Source organism: Schistocerca serialis, chromosome 6 (assembly GCF_023864345.2).
Source record: "Schistocerca serialis cubense isolate TAMUIC-IGC-003099 chromosome 6, iqSchSeri2.2, whole genome shotgun sequence".
In the NCBI taxonomy this organism is placed as follows: domain Eukaryota; kingdom Metazoa; phylum Arthropoda; class Insecta; order Orthoptera; family Acrididae; genus Schistocerca; species Schistocerca serialis.
The window spans coordinates 577651086-577670233 of record NC_064643.1 but is presented as its reverse complement, the minus strand read 5'-3'; the positions used below and the strand labels follow the sequence as shown (position 1 = coordinate 577670233).

At 42.6% G+C, this 19148-nt stretch overlaps 1 protein-coding gene across 2 annotated transcripts in view; it reads right to left on the bottom strand.

Annotated features, from left to right (window-relative positions):
• The window catches only part of LOC126485107 (aromatic-L-amino-acid decarboxylase), a 217293-nt gene that overhangs the window by 102132 nt on the left and 96013 nt on the right, over positions 1-19148 (bottom strand). For both annotated transcript variants that reach the window (XM_050108733.1, XM_050108734.1), the window contains exons 3-4: positions 17377-17497; positions 12246-12359 (exon numbers count right to left, since the gene is read on the bottom strand). In XM_050108733.1, the coding sequence (XP_049964690.1) occupies positions 12246-12359; positions 17377-17497 (235 nt within the window). The remainder of the gene's footprint in view (positions 1-12245; positions 12360-17376; positions 17498-19148) is intronic.

The window sequence follows — 19148 nt, the reverse complement described above, 5'->3', positions numbered from 1 at the left end:
AGCATCATACTGTAGCATGTCCACACGCCCAACGACCACCGCACTGGTGGAGGGCTGGATTGCCCTATCACAGGAAGCCATTACCGACCTTGTGACCAGCATGGTAGCACGTTGGAGAGCATCCATTGCCATCTGTGGTTATCACACGCCATATTAAGAACCATGTCCTGCCATTTGTAATGCCCCGTCTTCAGGCCACGAGTGGCCTACCGGGACAATCCGACCGCCGTGTCATTCTCAAGGAGGATGCGGATAGGAGGGGCGTGGGGTCAGCACACCGTTCTCCCGGTCGTTATGACGGTATTCTTGACCGACGCCGCTACTACTAGGTCGAGTAACTCCTCAATTGGCATCACGAGGCTGAGTGCACCCCGAAAAATGGCAACAGCGCATGGCCACGCCAAACAGCGCTTAACTTCGGTGATCTCACGGAAACCGGTGTATCCACTGCGGCACGGCCGTTGCCCAGGAAACCATCATGAATCACAGTTACTTCAGTGTCATTATTTTTTAATCAAAATGTCATTTCTAGAACGACACTTTTACTCTGCAACAGAGTACACGCTGATATGAAACTTCCTGGCAGCTTAAAGCTGTGTGCCAGACCAAGACTCGAACTCGGGACCATTGCCTTTATCGGGCAAATGCTCTACCAAATGAGCTACCCAAGCACGACTCACAACCGATCCTCACCCCCTTTACTTCCGCCAGCACCTTATCTCTTACCTTCCAGCGCATACTCCGCTGCAGAGTGGAAATTCCGTTGTGGAAACTTCCCCCAGATTGTGGTTAAGCCGTGTTTCTGAGGTATCCTTCCTTCCAATATGGCTAGTCAGCCAAATTTCTCAGGAGAACTTCTGTGACGTTTGGAGGTTAGCAGGCGAGGTACCGGCGGAAGTAAAGCTTCGAGGACGGGTCGTGAATGGGTAGCTCATTTGGTGGAGCACTCGCCCGCGAAACGCAAAGGACCAGAGTTCGAGTCTCGGTCCGGCACAGAGTCGGAATCTGCCACGTAGTTTGTATATCATTTCCTTTCGGCTCATTGCATATTTCTCTCAGTTACCTCTTTTTATGTATTGTCCATTTTTCATCGAGCTTTGTTACTTGGCAGTGACACATCACACAGAAATTACTTTCGTCCTTATGTTTGGCAAACCAGTGTATTTTGTCATGAACTGCGCCGGGAGAAGCGGAAGAATCGCAGGTTTACTATATATTTTGCACTGAAAATACGGCTCGTTAAAATTTACCGAGTAGCATTTCATGTTCCAAGCAAAATTACCAGCAACGGCCCGCGGGCAGCTGAATAACGCAGCAGGACTCATTGGTGTAAATGTTAGGGGCACGATTAAGACCGCACCGCATACCGTTGTAGCTCTCTTTGCACTGGCAGTCAGCCAACAAGCTGGCGACTTTAAGACACTAAGCCTTGACCAATATCGCCACATTCCCAGTTCCGTGTCTGCTCGCCAACATTCGCAAGATGAAGGTGAAAACTGGCAGTGAGCGAAAGGAGAGCGAAATCGGGCAGTGAAAGGACGTGTCCCACTAACGGGCCACTGCGTCTGATACAATTCGGCGTTGTGACTAAAGTGCGGGCAGCCTAGCGTTTCCTACATCGGATGTACAGTAATTACATAAAGAAACACTGAGCGCGCGTCCCGCAAAGTAGAATAAGAAAAGAAGGTCCATTCAATCCCACGGTACTGAGGAAAGCATACTGTTCAAGTCTCTGCCCACTGAGAACCATTGTTAGCTAAGAATTTTTTTATTACCCCCCCCCCCCCCCTCCATACAGAAAATAGACGACAAACTCAGAGTGTTTAAAACTGGAGAGTAGTGAGCGTTGGTACAAAAACACAATAACGTTATTTTAGGTTTCTTGCCAGTTTTGTAAGTGGTGGGCATGACAAGATGTTCTGCGAAACTCCACTAACTTTGTCATTCGGAAGTCGCTAGTCATAAAATTTAACCACCAGCCGTTGATAGTTGACTATCATAGCCAGCCGAGACATCTGTAAAAGCGACTCCAGTTATCTGCTTTCGTTCGAAGCCGTCCTCCATGTGATGGGTAAAATTGAGTATTTGGCGAGAGCGAGATCTACCAGGCAAAAGTCCTGCTTGCTGTGGTACGAGTTTGGTCTCTATTGTACCAAAAATTCTGGCAAGAACCATCCTTTCAAGTGCCTTGTAGAGATGGCACTGAAGTAACACAGGCCTGAAGTTTTGTGGATCTGTGCGCTCTTTCCCTGATTTTAGCACGGCTAAATTCTTCCAGAATTTCGGTAAGTGCATGGTAGTGATATAACTATTCATTAACTGAACAATCCATTTTAGGGTTGCAGCTTTATTTGTTCAGTGCGGATGTCATCCAAACCAGCAACTTTATACATCTTCATTTGGAGGATCGTTGTTCCTAGCCCTTCAATACTGAATGGTATGGCGTGGGCATCCACTTCGTTACTCATTAATCACGTTGGATTTTCACTCTATTTAAATTAAATGGTATTTTTCCATTTAATAGAAGACGCAGAACTGACCTGTCGGGAGTTACTCCAGTGAGATCAGGTGACGGAGCAGTAGGATCGTTGCAGTGAGTTTTTACTGACTTTCACACTCGCCGGCCGTTTTGCTTCATCTCGAGATTCATCACCGGTTTGGACCATCTTTCCGTTCGCGCTGTTGATACTACTTGTGCTTCGCCTGCTTGAGTAGCCCTTTCCGAGAAAGGATCGTCGTTTTACATCGATTGATACTGCTCTCATTGGCCGGCAATGTATTCAGGCCTACAGCCCTTGGATGTGTACTTTCTGTACTTTTTTTTCTTCAAGGAGAACCAAATTCACGTAAGAAATGATACGTGGTTCCAACAGCATGATTCCTCGGTCCAATTCTTCTGCAAAACCCTGCTATTTTGCTTTTTTAAAATAAAAACGTCTTTAAAAGACAACTACTTCGGGTCTGCCAGCCGCACTGACTATGCAAGTGATTGGTCTGTGTTGGGCCCTTGGTATCGCTTTTCCCCACAGTCTCTGATTTCTTGCCAGTTATTTTGTCACTAACAAAGATATTGTCCGGGTTGTATCGTCGGTGCCACCTTCCATTGTTGAAGGATGTGGGCTGTTTCGCGTATTTCAAGGTCTGAGACCAGAAATTTCTCTAGCTCTAGCAATCGTGGGACGTTGTCAAGCCGCAGTAGTTCTTCCAGTGATTCCCAGATATTATGAGTAGGATTATGTCGAGCACATTAACTACGGTACTCATCTCACCATCTCGCTATGTAGTATGTTGTGCAACGACGAAACAATGTCCAGACTAATTCTGTCGTCGATAAAAACAAACGAATTTAATGCTAACAGCGTACTGTAAGCCAAAGAAAGGAACAAGGATTTTAGAGTCTTAAAAAAGGCCATTTTTGGTTTTAACTTCAGGTCCGTACACTCCAGAATGCTTAATTTTGCATTGATCCATTAAGGTGATATAGGAATGTTTCACCCGCAAATGTCTATTTAACATTCTCTGCGCGCGCGCTCTCTCTCTCTCTACACGTAATTTATTTTGTAAGGAGCCTGAGCCTTTACTGTGTCGTGTTGCTAATAGCACGTGCACGGAGGTAACCTTCACAACAGTGGCTGTGGACAGTTTGGGCTGATACTTTCCGTCCTGTTGCTGCTAGGAGCGCTTGCGTCCGTTTTCTACCTGGATTTTGCCGCCTGTTTCGATGGGCTGTGAGGAAGTTTTTCGAGCACGACCTTGTCCTGACGTTCTTCGAATACTTCCCTTAGTCTAGAAGCGACTCTATAGCCGTGAAATTACTCTTTGAGACAGTCCATTGCATTTACTGCGTCGCACTGTGACCAACCAGCGTCTGATCGTAACAGTGGTTTGGCGTATCATAGATTCAGCTAAATGAGACATGTAAATCATTGCACCACCGCCACTAGCATCGAAGAGAATGGTACCACTGAATGCAAACGACTCTTGAAGCTGCATTTCATATTTCCTCGTTTAGTCACGCGGCTAATTGTTCGGACAGTGTAAGGGGAACGACCTTCCTCGTCTTCGTGTTTCAATACTTAACGATAGTACCCCAAAGTGATACGGACAATATTTTACAAAGGAGATCAACATGTATTTCGAGTAATAGCATAATTGTATTGGTCAGTGTATTTCACATAGATCCGCTATAGTCGATGACTTGCTGGTGTGTGTGTGTGTGTGTGTGTGTGTGTGTGTGTGTGTGTGTCAGCTGGACAACAACAGCTGATTTACGAAAGTATCTTAAGCAATACTTCGGGACTACTACATACTACCAGTCTTCTGTTAAAATTATGTTCGGTGTATAGATGCCCGAATATAGTCCGTGCCTCGGCATGCTTAATAAACTGGGCTTCACCGAATCCGGGGAGAGGTCACGCAGCAGGATCTGATAAATCCAATACCGATGACTGTACATCACATATCTAAAGCTTATCATACTTACGTCGACGTTTAGCAGTGCAGAAGACCCCAGGCTCTTCTTCCGTTCAAGTGCTGATACCGAATTCCGAGGTCGTAGCTGCAGTGATCTCAACTTGGAAAACCCTATGTCCTTGTCGCTGGAATTATAACTTATCACCAGCACCTCTTTATCAAGTGCAAGAAACGCGTACCCTACCCCACTACACAGGCAGACGTATTAGTTCATACCACCTATCTACACACACACACACACACACACACACACACACACACACACACACACACACACACAAGCTCAGATCCTGGGTATGTTCTTGCTCGTTAGTTAATAGGCATGCCTTTTACGTTACAGGTACTTGTCAAGAAGGATTTATTAAGATATAATCGTATCTCCCTCCCAATAACAATAAATAAGAATCTCAAAAGTAGCATTATCGAAAAGTGAAAGCGACTGAAAATACCATTATTTTGAACTGCTGTCTTCTCTCTTCATGAGAAGACGACACTTATAAAGAACTGAAGAGTACCGCAAAAAACCTGACTGACAGTAAACAGCGAGCCAACGTTTAGATCAGAAGGGACATCAACACATATTACCAATTTAAAGTCCGTCGCCACGATTTTCTGTCCGTGTGAAGGCTAGTTTCATGAACTACTGTTAGGATTGTTGTAGACTGGTTCACGAGAACAGTTTTTTATATAACTTATTATCACTACGCCACTGGCCGTAGATACTAAGTGTTACACGTGCGAAACCGATACAGGCAGAGGTGTTACACGTTACAGCTCATTCAGTTCCTTTAATGACTGTTACGGTCGAAACCTGATGGTCCCAAGTCCACCGCAATGATGTCGTTGGGTCAATATGTGACTACGTAGACACGGTCTGGTGCAGAGCTCCATGTTCAGCAATGTACGCTAAGCGTTGTACCCCGAAACATTTGTGCATGCACCAGAATTGTGGTTTCAACAGAGATGCCTACTTTACAGAGCAGGCAAGCCTCCGAACTCCTGGTGGTAGTTTCAGTGCCTCATAACAGTAGCACGTGACCATTCGATCAGCTTCGCCGTTTTCAAGACACTCGTTCATAGGCTCTGCGTAATAATAATCTGCCATTTGTCGAAGTCGCTTATCTCAATTGACTTCCCCATTTGCAGCTCATATCTGCGCTAAGGTGATCCCCCCATCAGTGTCTGGTCCGCTTATATACTTCAGTTACCGCGTCAAGCGACCACAATGTTACAAGGCGGAGTCCAACGCCCCGGTGGGCAGTGGTCATAATGTTCTGGCTTATCAGTGTATTCCACTACAGTTTTTACCCTATACAGGCGCCTCTAGTGCCATGGCAGTTATTCTGACGTCTTAACACATATCACCTCATTCCGTCAGTGTTTTCCACATATTTTTTCCTCTCTGATTCTACGGAGAACCACCTTATTTCTTATCAGTCCATCTAATTTTCTACATCCTTCTATAGCACCACATCTCAAACACTTCTATTCTCTTATGTTCCAGTTGTGCCACAGTCCGTGGTCGCTTCCACACATTGTTGTGCTCCAAACGAACATTGTCAGAAATTCTGTTCCTCAAACTGAGGCCTATGTTTGCTACTAGAACACTTATCTTGCCAGGAAGACCCACATTATCCGTGCTAGTCTGCTTTTTATGTCTTCCTTGTTTCGTCCTTTTCCTTCCAAGGTAGCGGAACTCCTTCATTTGCTTACTTCGTGATCTCCCAGTTTGATGTCATATAAAATACAAATCACGTTTCTGATACTCCTCATTACCTACCTCCTCGTTCGGTTTACTTTCAAGCCACATTCTATGCTCAGTATAGTGTCGATTCCATTCAGTACCCCTCTAAATTCTTCCTTGCTTTTACTCAGAATAGCAATTTCATCAGCGAATCTTGTCACTGGTACCGTTTCATCCTGAATTTTAATCTCAATCCTGAATCTTGTTTTCTGTACTTGCTTCTCCTATATGTGTAGGGGAGAAAAACTGCATCCTTGTCTTCAAACCTTTTTAACTGAATACTTCCTTCATAGTCATCCATTACTGTATATATTGTACATTACCTACCTTTCACTATAGCTAACTCCTTTGTTATCTCACCAAAGTCTCTAACAGCCATTACAATAGGTAGCTAGGCAGACCTGTGTGCCGCCTTAGAAATTCCATTGCCAGAGCCAGAATACTGCCGAGCCGCATGTTACAAGACTTAATCGAGTAGGGTTACCACATGCCATGCCTTGATATCTGGGCCTTCCTGCGTGACCGGAGAGGCAGCCAAAAATGGCATTTACAGTTGCTTGTGACCAATATCGATACTGGTATGCATGCTTCTCCGAAGCAATGTTGCATCATTCTTCTGAACAACATGAGCTCTGCAACATTGTATTTATCCGGTCCAGACCCAAACTTACGTATGCCGTCGTTCGTGCCGTGAGTCGTCCACGGATAGCCAAAGCTATTAGGCGACCGCTCTTGTAAAGCGGGAAATTTGGATTCGAGTCCCGGCCCGGCACAAATTTTCCATTGTCATTTGCCTGTGCGGCTTATGGTTGTTCGTATTTGCAACTGCGAATATGTTGCGCGTATTTCATAACGGCTGTAATCGCCACAGTGCCTGTTCCTTCAGACACACATGCATCCCCGAAGGAACATTACATCGTTGTTCTTAACAATAGAGGCACTGCAATGTTTTATGAATGTGCCTACACGGTTGATATGCAACTCTCCCTCAAATTAGCTGGCTGATTTCAATCTTGCCGCTTTACTAATAAGAGGAAACCTGAAGTTCGCCCATTAAATTTGTTGAAGTCAAATGCCTGGAACAGCTGTTCTTAACATGGATGTCTACTGGGGTCTGTATTAGTTTTGCAAGAAGTCTGTCACTGCACTTTGAAATAATTATACATCGGTAGTTGTATACACGGATATCTTTTGAGCAAAAGTATTCAGATGTTTACTTTGGGTTAGTATGAACGAACTATCTGTTAAGTCTACATTTTTGACGGAGTGACGTTTCTTGCATATCTTATCGTCCTTTCGTAGGTTTTGCTTCTATTGACATCAGTCTGCAACAGACTTTGCTCTCGTAGCTAAGAGAAAGTCAGAAAAATTATGAAAAAACGCTAAATGAAGTACTGTAAACTCGACTGTAAATATAAATTTATATGAACGGCTTTGGATAAGCAGAGAACAAAAAAAATCTAAGTATTACGGCATTTCGAAGCTCGAAAGTTACAGAATGTTAAGCGCTACTGCTTTCTTTCTTCTTGTTGAGGGACGAGATAAAAATCTCCCTTTCAGAAATAATTACCTGCATGACCTCTGGTCTGCATCCGATTCCTAAATCTCTCTTATTCGCTGGTCATGTTCCAACGTTTAACTGTGTTAAAACTGCAGCTGCGACGAGAGAAAGAAAAAATATTGAAGTGTAAGACAAAATTGCAGCTACGATAAATTATGAGTATATGAGTGGCATTTTAAATGCCAACGATTTTCCAGTCTCCACAGTTTCCTTGTATCTACGGAGATACGAACCTTAACATCAACTCGCGTTACTAGACATAGTCTACAATCTTTTTACGACTCACATCGTTACCACGAATACTTTCCAGAACTTTACTGAAAACACTTTGGTTACTGATACGCTTCCAGTCGATGCGAATGAAGTGTTGTAACATGAAGTCTCCAGTTCTTTAAAATTTCTTTTTCAATTTTATGGTCTCTCCTGCAGTTCTAACGATCCTGAATCCTTTTATAAAATGATGGACGCAATTTCATACATTTCTTACAAAGTGAAGACTAGTTATCCCTACTGTTCCACCTCACATTCCTGTACACTTTTCCTTAGAGAGGAAATTCTGGCCAAACGCAAAATCGCTAGCGGGGCAGAAGGCTTTTATTCAGTCACTCGTCGGCAAGTCCGGAGTGGTAATAGAAGAGAGCAAAAGGTAAGACGAGGTTTTAAATTTCGCGTTTAAGAAATCGTGTGCCCCGAAGCTATTCGGACGTTCAAATTGATATAGGACCTAGAGAACATCGAAACATCTAGTTATGCTAAATATGGGCCCTGACAACAATTTCTGACGCTAGGGACGTTTTACAAGGAAGTTAGTTTAGCATACTAATTATAGCAATGGAATTCACAGGAACTGTTCCCGCTACTCATGGCCTGTATGCACGCAGTACATCGTTGGACCATTTATTGTCGTGTCTGTTAAACGATTCCTTTCATGTTCCTTAATGGAACCAGCAGCGACGCCAATTCTAGCGACGAGGTCTTGTTTCCACAGCGGTTCCATCACCAGCTGCTTCATATAACCCTAGAGAAAAAAACCCAGACACGTGAGGTCAGGTGATCTGGGTAGCCAGCCCATAGGCCAACATCGGCCGATACAGCAATTCCTGCCGGCCGGTGTGGCCGTGCGGTTAAAGGCGCTTCAGTCTGGAACCGTGTGACCGCTACGGTCGCAGGTTCGAATCCTGCCTCGGGCATGGATGTGTGTGATGTCCTTAGGTTAGTTAGGTTTAAGTAGTTCTAAGTTCTAGGGGACTGATGACCACAGAAGTTAAGTCCCAAAGTGCTCAGAGCCATTTGAACCATTTTTGAACCAATTCCTGAAGGTAGCTCTCAGATGATTCCTCACAACAGTGCTGAAATGGGCTGGTGCCCCATGGTGCTGAAAGTACATCCTTTGTCTAACGTCCAGAGGTACAACCAACCAGTACAAGTACACTAAGTAGTTTTAAATGACTACTCATCCCCAGTCGGCGACACCGACACAACAGCTTATATCAACACCACTAGCAAAATATTCCCTAAAATTACAGGTTGACTTCAGAGACCGTATGTTCCTTGTCGAAATATATTAGTTTTGATGTTTCCCATCTACGTATTAATTTGAACGAATAGTTTAGGAACATCTTGTATATGAATAGACTATCAGACATACTGGATTAGGAGCAACCTGTGAATGCTTTGTGATGACGCTGTAGTACGGAAATGTGCCCGAGTTGAGTGGCTGTCTGAGGATACAGGATGACTTAGTATTTCCATTTATTGTTATGAATGGTAACTTACTCTAAATGTTGAAAAATGTGTACTAAAGCAGATGAGTAGAAGAACCAATCCTGTAGCGTTTGAATATAGTGTTGGTTATGTGCTACTTGACACAGCCACGTCGATTAAATATGTAAGATTATCGTTGAAAGCGCTATGAAATGAAACGAGAACGTTGATTGATAGCAGAAGGCGAACGATCAGCAACGGTTTATTGAATAATACTGGGGAACTGTAGCTTAGCTAACAAAGAGAACGCGGTCAGAACACTAGTGCGACCCATTCTAGAGTTGCGCACCAATGTCTGCAATATTGGGATCCTCCTCCTCCCCTCCCTCCCTCCAAAAAGGTGGGATTGAAGGTAGACATCCAAGCAATTCATCGGTGGGCTACTAGATTTGTTCGATCAGAACGCTAGTATTAGGGATACGGTTCGTGAACTCAAATAGAAATCCCTGGTGGGGAAGATGTCCTTTCCATGAAACACTATGAGAAGATTTAGATAACTGGCATTTTTGGCTGACTGCAGAATGATTCTGCTGAAGGCAATGTACTTCTCTCTCTGAGGGAGTGCAAAGAGGAGGAGGAGGAGGAGGAGGAGGAGGAGAGAAATTAGGGCTCGCATGGAGGAATCTAGACTCTTTTCTCCCCTCACTCCTTTTGGAGTGGAACAAGAAAGGGAATGACTAGTAATGGATTTGGTACCCTCCGACATCCAGTGTATGGCAGCTTGCGAAGTATGTACGTAAATGTGGATGTAGACGTAATAAACAAGGTGACCCGAAAGTCCGTTAACATTCGAAAATTCAATAATTCAAGGAATAATGTAGGTAGAGGGTTGAAAATTGACACACATGTTTGAAATGACGTAAGGTTTTACTGAAACCAAAGAAGCGCACAAAATAACCAACAGATGTGGCTTCATACGATACAAAATCAACAGTTATCATAATAATTGATTTTTAGCAAAGACGATGTTCTTTGTAACAACTGCTCAACATGTCCGCCGTCATTCGTCAACAATGCCTGTAGTCGAAGGACAATTCTGTGAGCTGCGCAGTTCAGCGTTGTCAGAAGGTAAGGTGTGTTGTCTTTAAGCATCCATAAGCAGGTTGGACGATCACGGTAGACTTGCGACTTTAGGTAACCCCACAACCACTAACCACACGGCTTGAGGTTTGGGGACTTGGGGAGGCCAAGAATGAGGGACGCCGCAGCTCATCACGTGATCCAAACGATGTACGCAACACATCTTTCACACTTGTAGCAGTATGGGGTTGAGAGCCATCCTGCATAAAATTCATACCCTCCAGCGCATGCATATCAGCTAAGTTAGGGATGGTGGGATTGCCTCTCTCACTGCTGCTCGTTTTATACACGATTCTCATGCGGGGCCACTGACTTGTTGCTGTCCAGCGCCATCATTTGCCAGTTCCTGTGCTCGTTTTTTGTTTCAATAAAACCCAATGTCATATTTATCTCGTTACCTATATTATTCCGTGAATCAGTGCGTTTTCAAATGTTAACGGACTTTTGGGTCACCCTGTATAACAGCATTATCATGAATACTTTAAAAGTACTCAGCCTTGGCATCTAGTTTACAAATGTGAATTGTTAGAGAACTACTTTTCAAGGGATCTGGCATTTCAGAACAATTGGAAAGGGTCTACTTTTGAAAGAGATTCAGAATCTCTGATTTAGAACGTAATTCGAAGTACGGGACTTTCTATCTTCCAATAAATCTGGGAACGAAAATACTGGAGCATCTAGTTAACGAACTGGAAACACATTTCGACAGTGCATTAGGTTTTATGGCCCATCACATCACCTCTGCTCCTCAGAGCAGAATCCAAATTGCCCTGTTCGCACTGAATGACAACAGGAATCGTGTGTTGTGGCGCAATAGTTATGGCACTATACTTACATTAAGCAGAAAGCTATTTTTCTAACACCACTGAATACCGTTTTAGGTTTTTCGTTGTTCCCGTAGCTGACTTCAGGCAAATGGTGGGTTATTTCTAAAATTTCTGGACGTTTTCCATCCACATCCACATCAGCTAGTGCTCAGTATCTGACGGCATCAAGATTGACGACATATTACCTTTCTGCCTTGGTAGGAACAGTAGTGGTTCTCTGAGACAACCCAAACGAATTCCATTTTTTTGGAAGCAGAGTTCTCGACGAACCATGAACTTAAACAGCAACATATTACAGTCTTAGAATGAAATATTTGTAATGCAGTTATCCTACTGGAGTCGTTGATATCTGTTGCCTTTGGAGCTCAGTATTACGTAAATTGGAAGGTTTTTAAGTTGGCAGTGTTTCCCCTCTAGTCTCAGCCAAAGTAAAAGAAAAATGATGAGTGTTTTTGAAATTCAACATTACTCAGTTAGATAAAAGTCTGAAAACTACTCTTATCTGTGACTTTTTCGGACTCAGTTGAATTTGGTGTGTTTCATTTTTGAGACTAAGTTAAAAATAACAAAAATAAATGAAAAAATAAATAAAATAAAAATCACTACAACTGAAATTATCTGTTTACTGGAAAAGTGTTTTGCTGTTTATAACGGGAATGCACTACTTTAAAGGTTTCACTCTTCTGCGGTAATTAAAAGAATGTGTTTCTTTTATTCCTAGCAATATCAGTATCATATTTCAAGACCAGGAACTTGTTCCGTGCAGATACTGACACGAAGTCCCCAGGCGACTTACCCATGAGAAGCCGATGCATGCGATGGCTCCGCACAGCATGTCTGCAACGATGGCGGGGTACGAGTTGGCCGTGGGGAAGTATGCGTGGAACCGCGGCGACTGCCAGTGCGTGACCTGCACAACAGACACACACCGGATCTTCAGTTGCGTTAACCTAATTATGCTTTAAAGCTGGTCACATCTTGGCCCATGTTCTGGGCGCCAAATAATTATGTCTGCAATAAAGGTTTAATAAAAATACACATTGAGAACTGAATTTAAAGAAATGAATTTAGGAAAAATAATTTTATGGGATTAGTTTATGTTACATGATGATCATCTGGCCAATGGGGCAGGTCCTTCAATGGTTCAGCATTCTCCAATAATCCCGGTATTCTGCCATCGTCTTCGTATGTATTTCTTTTGATGACGTCAATTAGCTGGTAGATGCTTCTGTCTCTCGTCCTCTTCCTAGTCAACATTACTTATTACAGTCCCTTCTCATTTAGCCAGTTTTCTCTCTTTTGTTTCCAATATTCATCTGTTCTTATTCATCCTTTGTAACAACCTCATTTTTTATCCGTCCATAAAAATGCATTTCGAAGCCTACCCAGGAAAATGAATCTGTGAAAATAAAAGTAATTACACGAAAGGAACAGCGCAGAGAGCCCACCAGCAAGCCTGGGACAGATACGTTAGTAACATGGAATATGATATTCGTGGTCATCAGCACATAGTATAAGGCTTTGAAAATGTCAAATAAAACAAAAGAATACAACTTGTCTAAATAATATTGCGAAAGGAGGGTAGATCAAATACTATAAAAACCTGTAGTGTAATGCTAACATAGAAGAGAAGAAAGGAATAATATCCAGAAATATAAGTAAAAGGCCTAGGTGACACCATAATGAAAGAACTTACTGCAGCCTTGAAGACCTTAAAAATCGAAAACCAAAACGTTTAGATGAAATTAATGAAAAATTAATTAAATGCCTTTGATTGTTACTGCACTGTAAACTGTTACGCCTGTTTAACACGTGCTGAAAAAGAGATTTACCACGAAATTCTACATCTACATCTACATCTATACTCCGCGAGCCACCTTACGGTGTGTGGCGGAGGGTACTTATTGTACCACTATCTGATCCCCCCTTCCCTGTTCCATTCACGAATTGTGCGTGGGAAGAACGACTGCTTGTAAGTCTCCGTATTTGCTCTAATTTCTCGGATCTTTTCGTTGTGATCATTACGCGAGATATATGTGGGCGGTAGTAATATGTTGCCCATCTCTTCCCGGAATGTGCTCTCTCGTAATTTCGATAATAAACCTCTCCGTATTGCGTAACGCCTTTCTTGAAGTGTCCGCCACTGGAGCTTGTTCAGCATCTCCGTAACGCTCTCGCGCTGACTAAATGTCCCCATGACGAATCGCGCTGCTTTTCGCTGGATCATGTCTATCTCTTCTATTAATCCAACCTGGTAAGGGTCTCATACTGATGAGCAATACTCAAGAATCGGACGAACAAGCGTTTTGTAAGCTACTTCTTTCGTCGATGAGTCACATTTTCTTAGAATTCTTCCTATGAATCTCAACCTGGCGCCTGCTTTTCCCACTATTTGTTTTATGTGATCATTCCACTTCAGATCGCTCCGGATAGTAACTCCTAAATATTTTACGGTCGTTACCGCTTCCAATGATTTACCACCTATGGCATAATCGTACTGGAATGGATTTCTGCCCCTATGTATGCGCATTATATTACATTTATCTACGTTTAGGGAAAGCTGCCAGCTGTCGCACCATGCATTAATCCTCTGCAGGTCCTCCTGGAGTACGTACGAGTCTTCTGATGTTGCTACTTTCTTGTAGACAACCGTGTCATCTGCAAATAGCCTCACGGAGCTACCGATGTTGTCAACTAAGTCATTTATGTATATTGTAAACAATAAAGGTCCTATCACGCTTCCCTGCGGTACTCCCGAAATTACCTCTACATCTGCAGATTTTGAACCGTTAAGAATGACATGTTGTGTTCTTTCTTCTAGGAAATCCTGAATCCAATCACAAACCTGGTCCGATATTCCGTAAGCTCGTATTTTTTTCACTAAACGTAAGTGCGGAACCGTATCAAATGCCTTCCTGAAGTCCAGGAATACGGCATCAATCTGCTCGCCAGTGTCTACGGCACTGTGAATTTCTTGGGCAAATAGGGCGAGCTGAGTTTCACATGATCTCTGTTTGCGGAATCCATGTTGGTTATGATGAAGGAGATTTGTATTATCTAAGAACGTCATAATACGAGAACACAAAACATGTTCCATTATTCTACAACAGATTGACGTAAGCGAAATAGGCCTATAATTATTCGCATCTGATTTATGACCCTTCTTGAAAATGGGAACGACCTGCGCTTTCTTCCAGTCGCTAGGTACTTTACGTTCTTCCAGCGATCTACGATAAATTAGAAGAAAGCAAAAGAAATACATCGATATGTAAGATTTTTTTTTTCTTCTATGTGAAAACTACAGAAGGATAAGCTTACGGGACACAGCTTGTAAATTTCAAGGAAGAATTTTAAACGTAAGACTGAAAACAACAGAAGAATGTTTGTTAGTGGAAGAACAGGTGGGATTTACAGTGTCGATAAATTACTGACGTTTTATTTCAAGGAAGCTTATTGAACAGCAGAGAATTTAACAAAGACAGCTATTGTTTTTTTATAGCTATTGGTTTTTATAGTTTTTGAGAAAACTTTTGATAATGTGGTTAGAGAAAAGTTATGGAGAATAATGGAGCATAGGTTACTCTTTACAGTTTATATCCGTCATCGAATGTCTGTATAAAGGAACAACAATAACCAATACAATTACAGTAAATAAAAGGAGTAAGCCAACGCTGTAGTTTATCCCCTACACTGTCCAATGTTTTCACTGGCATGCAGTCTGCAGATAGTTGCACATAAACAATTCAGTAAAGATAAAATCACTCTTACGTGCTAATGACCTTAAATTGATGTTTTTCGAGAGATGACCGTTTATAAAAAGCAATTTACGAACCTAATAAAATAGTCACAGAATATAATACGAAAATATCTTCTATTAAACCTATGTCAATGGCATTTTGTAGAAAAAAAAGCAGTGAGAACCAAGACAGTTGATGAAAAAACAATAGTGTAGGTGGAATATTCGAACGTCTTCAGGATAATATATCGTACGAATACGAAGTTCTACAGAGTAAGTTCAATAGATTTGGGATTGTATTTGGAACAACTAACAGAACTTGAAAAGCATAAAACACTGGAAGAAACACGACAAATTGTGTAAAACAATCGCGTTGCCAACCCTATTGTAACGATGTGAATCGTGGTTACTGAATGACAGACAACAAAAACAAGGACAAACACTAGAAATGAGCTTTCTTAGAGGATTTAAGGGATGTGAAAGAGCAGGGATAATATGAAATGAAAATATTCGAGGAGTTGAAAATCTGAAATGTGAAAGAGCAACTGGATGAAAAAAAGAATTGGAGTGAACATCTGTGAAGAATAGGTCCAGAGAGACTACCACGTCAGATAAAGATTTCAATACCAAATGGGAAAGAGAGACCCTGGAAGACCGAGAAATAGATGGTATCCGTAACAAATCACAAGTGGTCTAATATGGAAAGTGTGGAAGACGAACTGTCCAACTCTTCTCCCAGTTTTAATATCTTCTGTCTAAACGGGTTCAGTCAATTAATTGAGCTGGGCGGCAGGTTGGTTGCTAAAATCCTGATAATCGGGCAATGAGGCATCGAAGATGGTATGAATAGGTTTTTGATCCTCGCAAGATTGGCACAAACAGCACGATAAAATCTTTTCTACACGATGACTTAGGAGCACAAACATTTAACTACTGCTCACAGTGCAAATTTCTCCTGAGGCTTTTTGCCAGAGTTGCACTAGACACACATGTTCTATGGGATTGCAGTTATAATGTTTATAGCGGCCAGGACTGGGTAGATGATGAATTGACGAGAGTGTAATGGCGGCCAGAGGATGGTCAACAACTTATGAGCAGCGACCAGCTCCTGTGACTGCAGCCTTCCATCTAGTGTCAACAGCTTGGGAAGACTGCGACCTATCAGCAGTACAATGTGCACTAGGAGTGACGGTAACTGGCAAGGCTCGGTGGTAACGACAGCTACTGAGCCATCCTGACGCCTTGAAGAGCACGACAAACCAAGATCTTCAAATGTACTTCTGCAACGGTGCAACTGAACAGTACTGTCCCATAAGGTTTTGTTGCCATTGTTCTTCCTTTCCCACTGGTGACTCTCAATAGCTCGTCTGCCGTACGTTCTGGAGCCAGTAGGGTGTGGTATTATCAACTCGTAGCTACCGCTGAAGTCTTCTTGGTGTCACTTGGTTCATTCGTCAAATAAATTCCCCCCAGAAACACGTTGCAACAGAAATTGAACCCACTAACTAAGGAAACATTACTTCATATCCATTTTTCATCTACCATGACACGGAAACTTCGATCTAAATGACAAAAGATCCGTCCCCTGCCTGGAGTGTCAGTCTGTGCAACTCATTGGGATTCTAGGAGTCACTTCGTATTCCAGATTGTTAATACACTCGACAGTGACAGCTGCATCTTTCAAGTTAGAGAATCGGAAGTGATAGCCGTCCTCTGTCGCATCCTTGAAGCACCATAAGATTAGAACTATCCTCCGGTTGTCACAAGTCAGTGTTTGGGATGGTACGCTTTTAACGAGTAATGTTGAACATTGAACGTTTATGGGATTTCGTGGGTTGGCAGCTCGCTTGTGAGCCGAAAATAGTAGAAAGTAATACTACTCGTTGGACTCTTACAGAATGTAGCATGCCACTGACAAACAGATTCAAAGACTAATTCAGTATGGCGAAATGTAGAAACTCTAAAGTTCGCACAGCGGCTAAATCAAATGCTGGTGCTCGTGATTTAACGTTGTTTTGTCAGTATATACACCATGTAGTATGTCGGTGGCTCTATGGATCATAGACGTCATATATTTCCAATAGTTCGTCAGTAATTCTTTCTCGTAGTTATTGGTTTGTATCGTGTTTACCGCATCCACAAAGAACAAAATTATTAATGTAATTAAGAAAGAAAATTATTGCAGACTCACCCCTGGCATGATGATGCGTTCGACGTCCGCCATCACGTCCTGCCATTTCTCCGGTTTCTGTGGGGCCTCGTCAGGCAACAGCGGGCGCAGATACCCTGGACTCACCTTGGGTAAAACTTGTCTGAAACACAAATAGTGTGTTAGCTTTTTGCAAAGGAAGGGAGTGAGTGGATGGCGACGAGAATTCCACTTCATGAAGAGTACATTGTTATAACAACATTCTTTTTGTAATTGATTCAATTAAGAAAAAAATAGAGTCGGCGACCCCCTAAAAGAGAATCATATGTGTATGTTCTAGAGTCCTCATTATTGCTGAACTAAAATAAAATCACTATAGAAAATACGTCAGTTTTACAGTAACAAATCCCTAAAATATCGTAAGGAGAACGCTTCAAAGCAACAGTACACTGTAAAGTCAAGTCTACTACTTAAAAATGAAATTCAGTAGGACAGCAGAGACTATAATACCTCCAATAACAACATCATTGGAGGCTGATTGTATTTATTTTTGGAAAGAGGAGGAAGTGTGAATGAACACTACACATGGTATTAGTTTATTTTGGGAGCTATAAGGCTCACCAAACAATACAACTGTAAAATAAGTGCTGTTTCCGAGATGATACATAAACTTTCATAGATAATGCAGTAGTAAAAATTTATCAATTTAAGATAAAGAAAAGACTCGATGAAAAGTTAAGAAAGCCAAACGTGGTACAGGATAGATCTATCAGTGAAATACGAGAACGTACTAATTATTATTAGTACAATGCAATACATTTTTGTTGTTCTGTACGTAGTTGCTACAATTGTAAGTCGCAGAAACCAAATTAACTAGACCTGTGTGCTTTGTTTTGCTAGGAGATGTGCTCTTAAGCTTCCTATAAGATATCCCACTTTATTTTCGTGCAAGTACGTAGGAACTATCTATTCACAACCACTACAAAAAAGTTACATGTTTGCATCTGTTACGGTCCTTCAAAATAGTCACCAACGTTGTGTAGAATCCGTTGTCAGCGATGTGGAAGGCGTAGTATACCGTTAGCAGAGCCTGTTCTGTTGATGGTGCGAATGGAGCGGTCTACTGCCTGTCTAATCTCTGGAACAGTTCTGAAGCGAATACCACGAAGTGATTCCTTCATCTTCGGATTCACATCAAAGTCACAAGGAATTAAGTTCGGGGATCTCCCAGTCCCTCCGACCGAACAGAGCAGCCACAGTTTGCGCTGTATGCGCCCGCGCATTGTCGTGCAAAGAACAGACACCATATCCATATAAGTATATAGTTCTGGCAACACCCGCCATGACCTTCTTCCGTGCGGATGCACACATATTCCCCGAACTCTTACAGGACTTGGAAAGAATGTCTTCCACGAGTAATGAGTGTGTTGGGGTGGGACACTACGAATGTAGTGTGTGGACATACAAGGTGAGAATGTGGGTCTCGCGGGAGGCGCAGTCGCGCCATCTTCTGTGCCTTCGGTGACTCAGATGGATCGAGCATCTGCCATGTAAGCGGGAGATCAGAGATTCGAGTCCTGGTCGGGGCACACACACACAAAACACACACACACACACACACACACACACACACACACACACACACACACACACAAGACACACACACACACACACACACACACACACACACACAAGACACACACACACACACACACACACAAGACACACACACACACACACACACACACAAGACACACACACACACACACACACACACACAAGAAACACACACACACACACACACACACAAGACA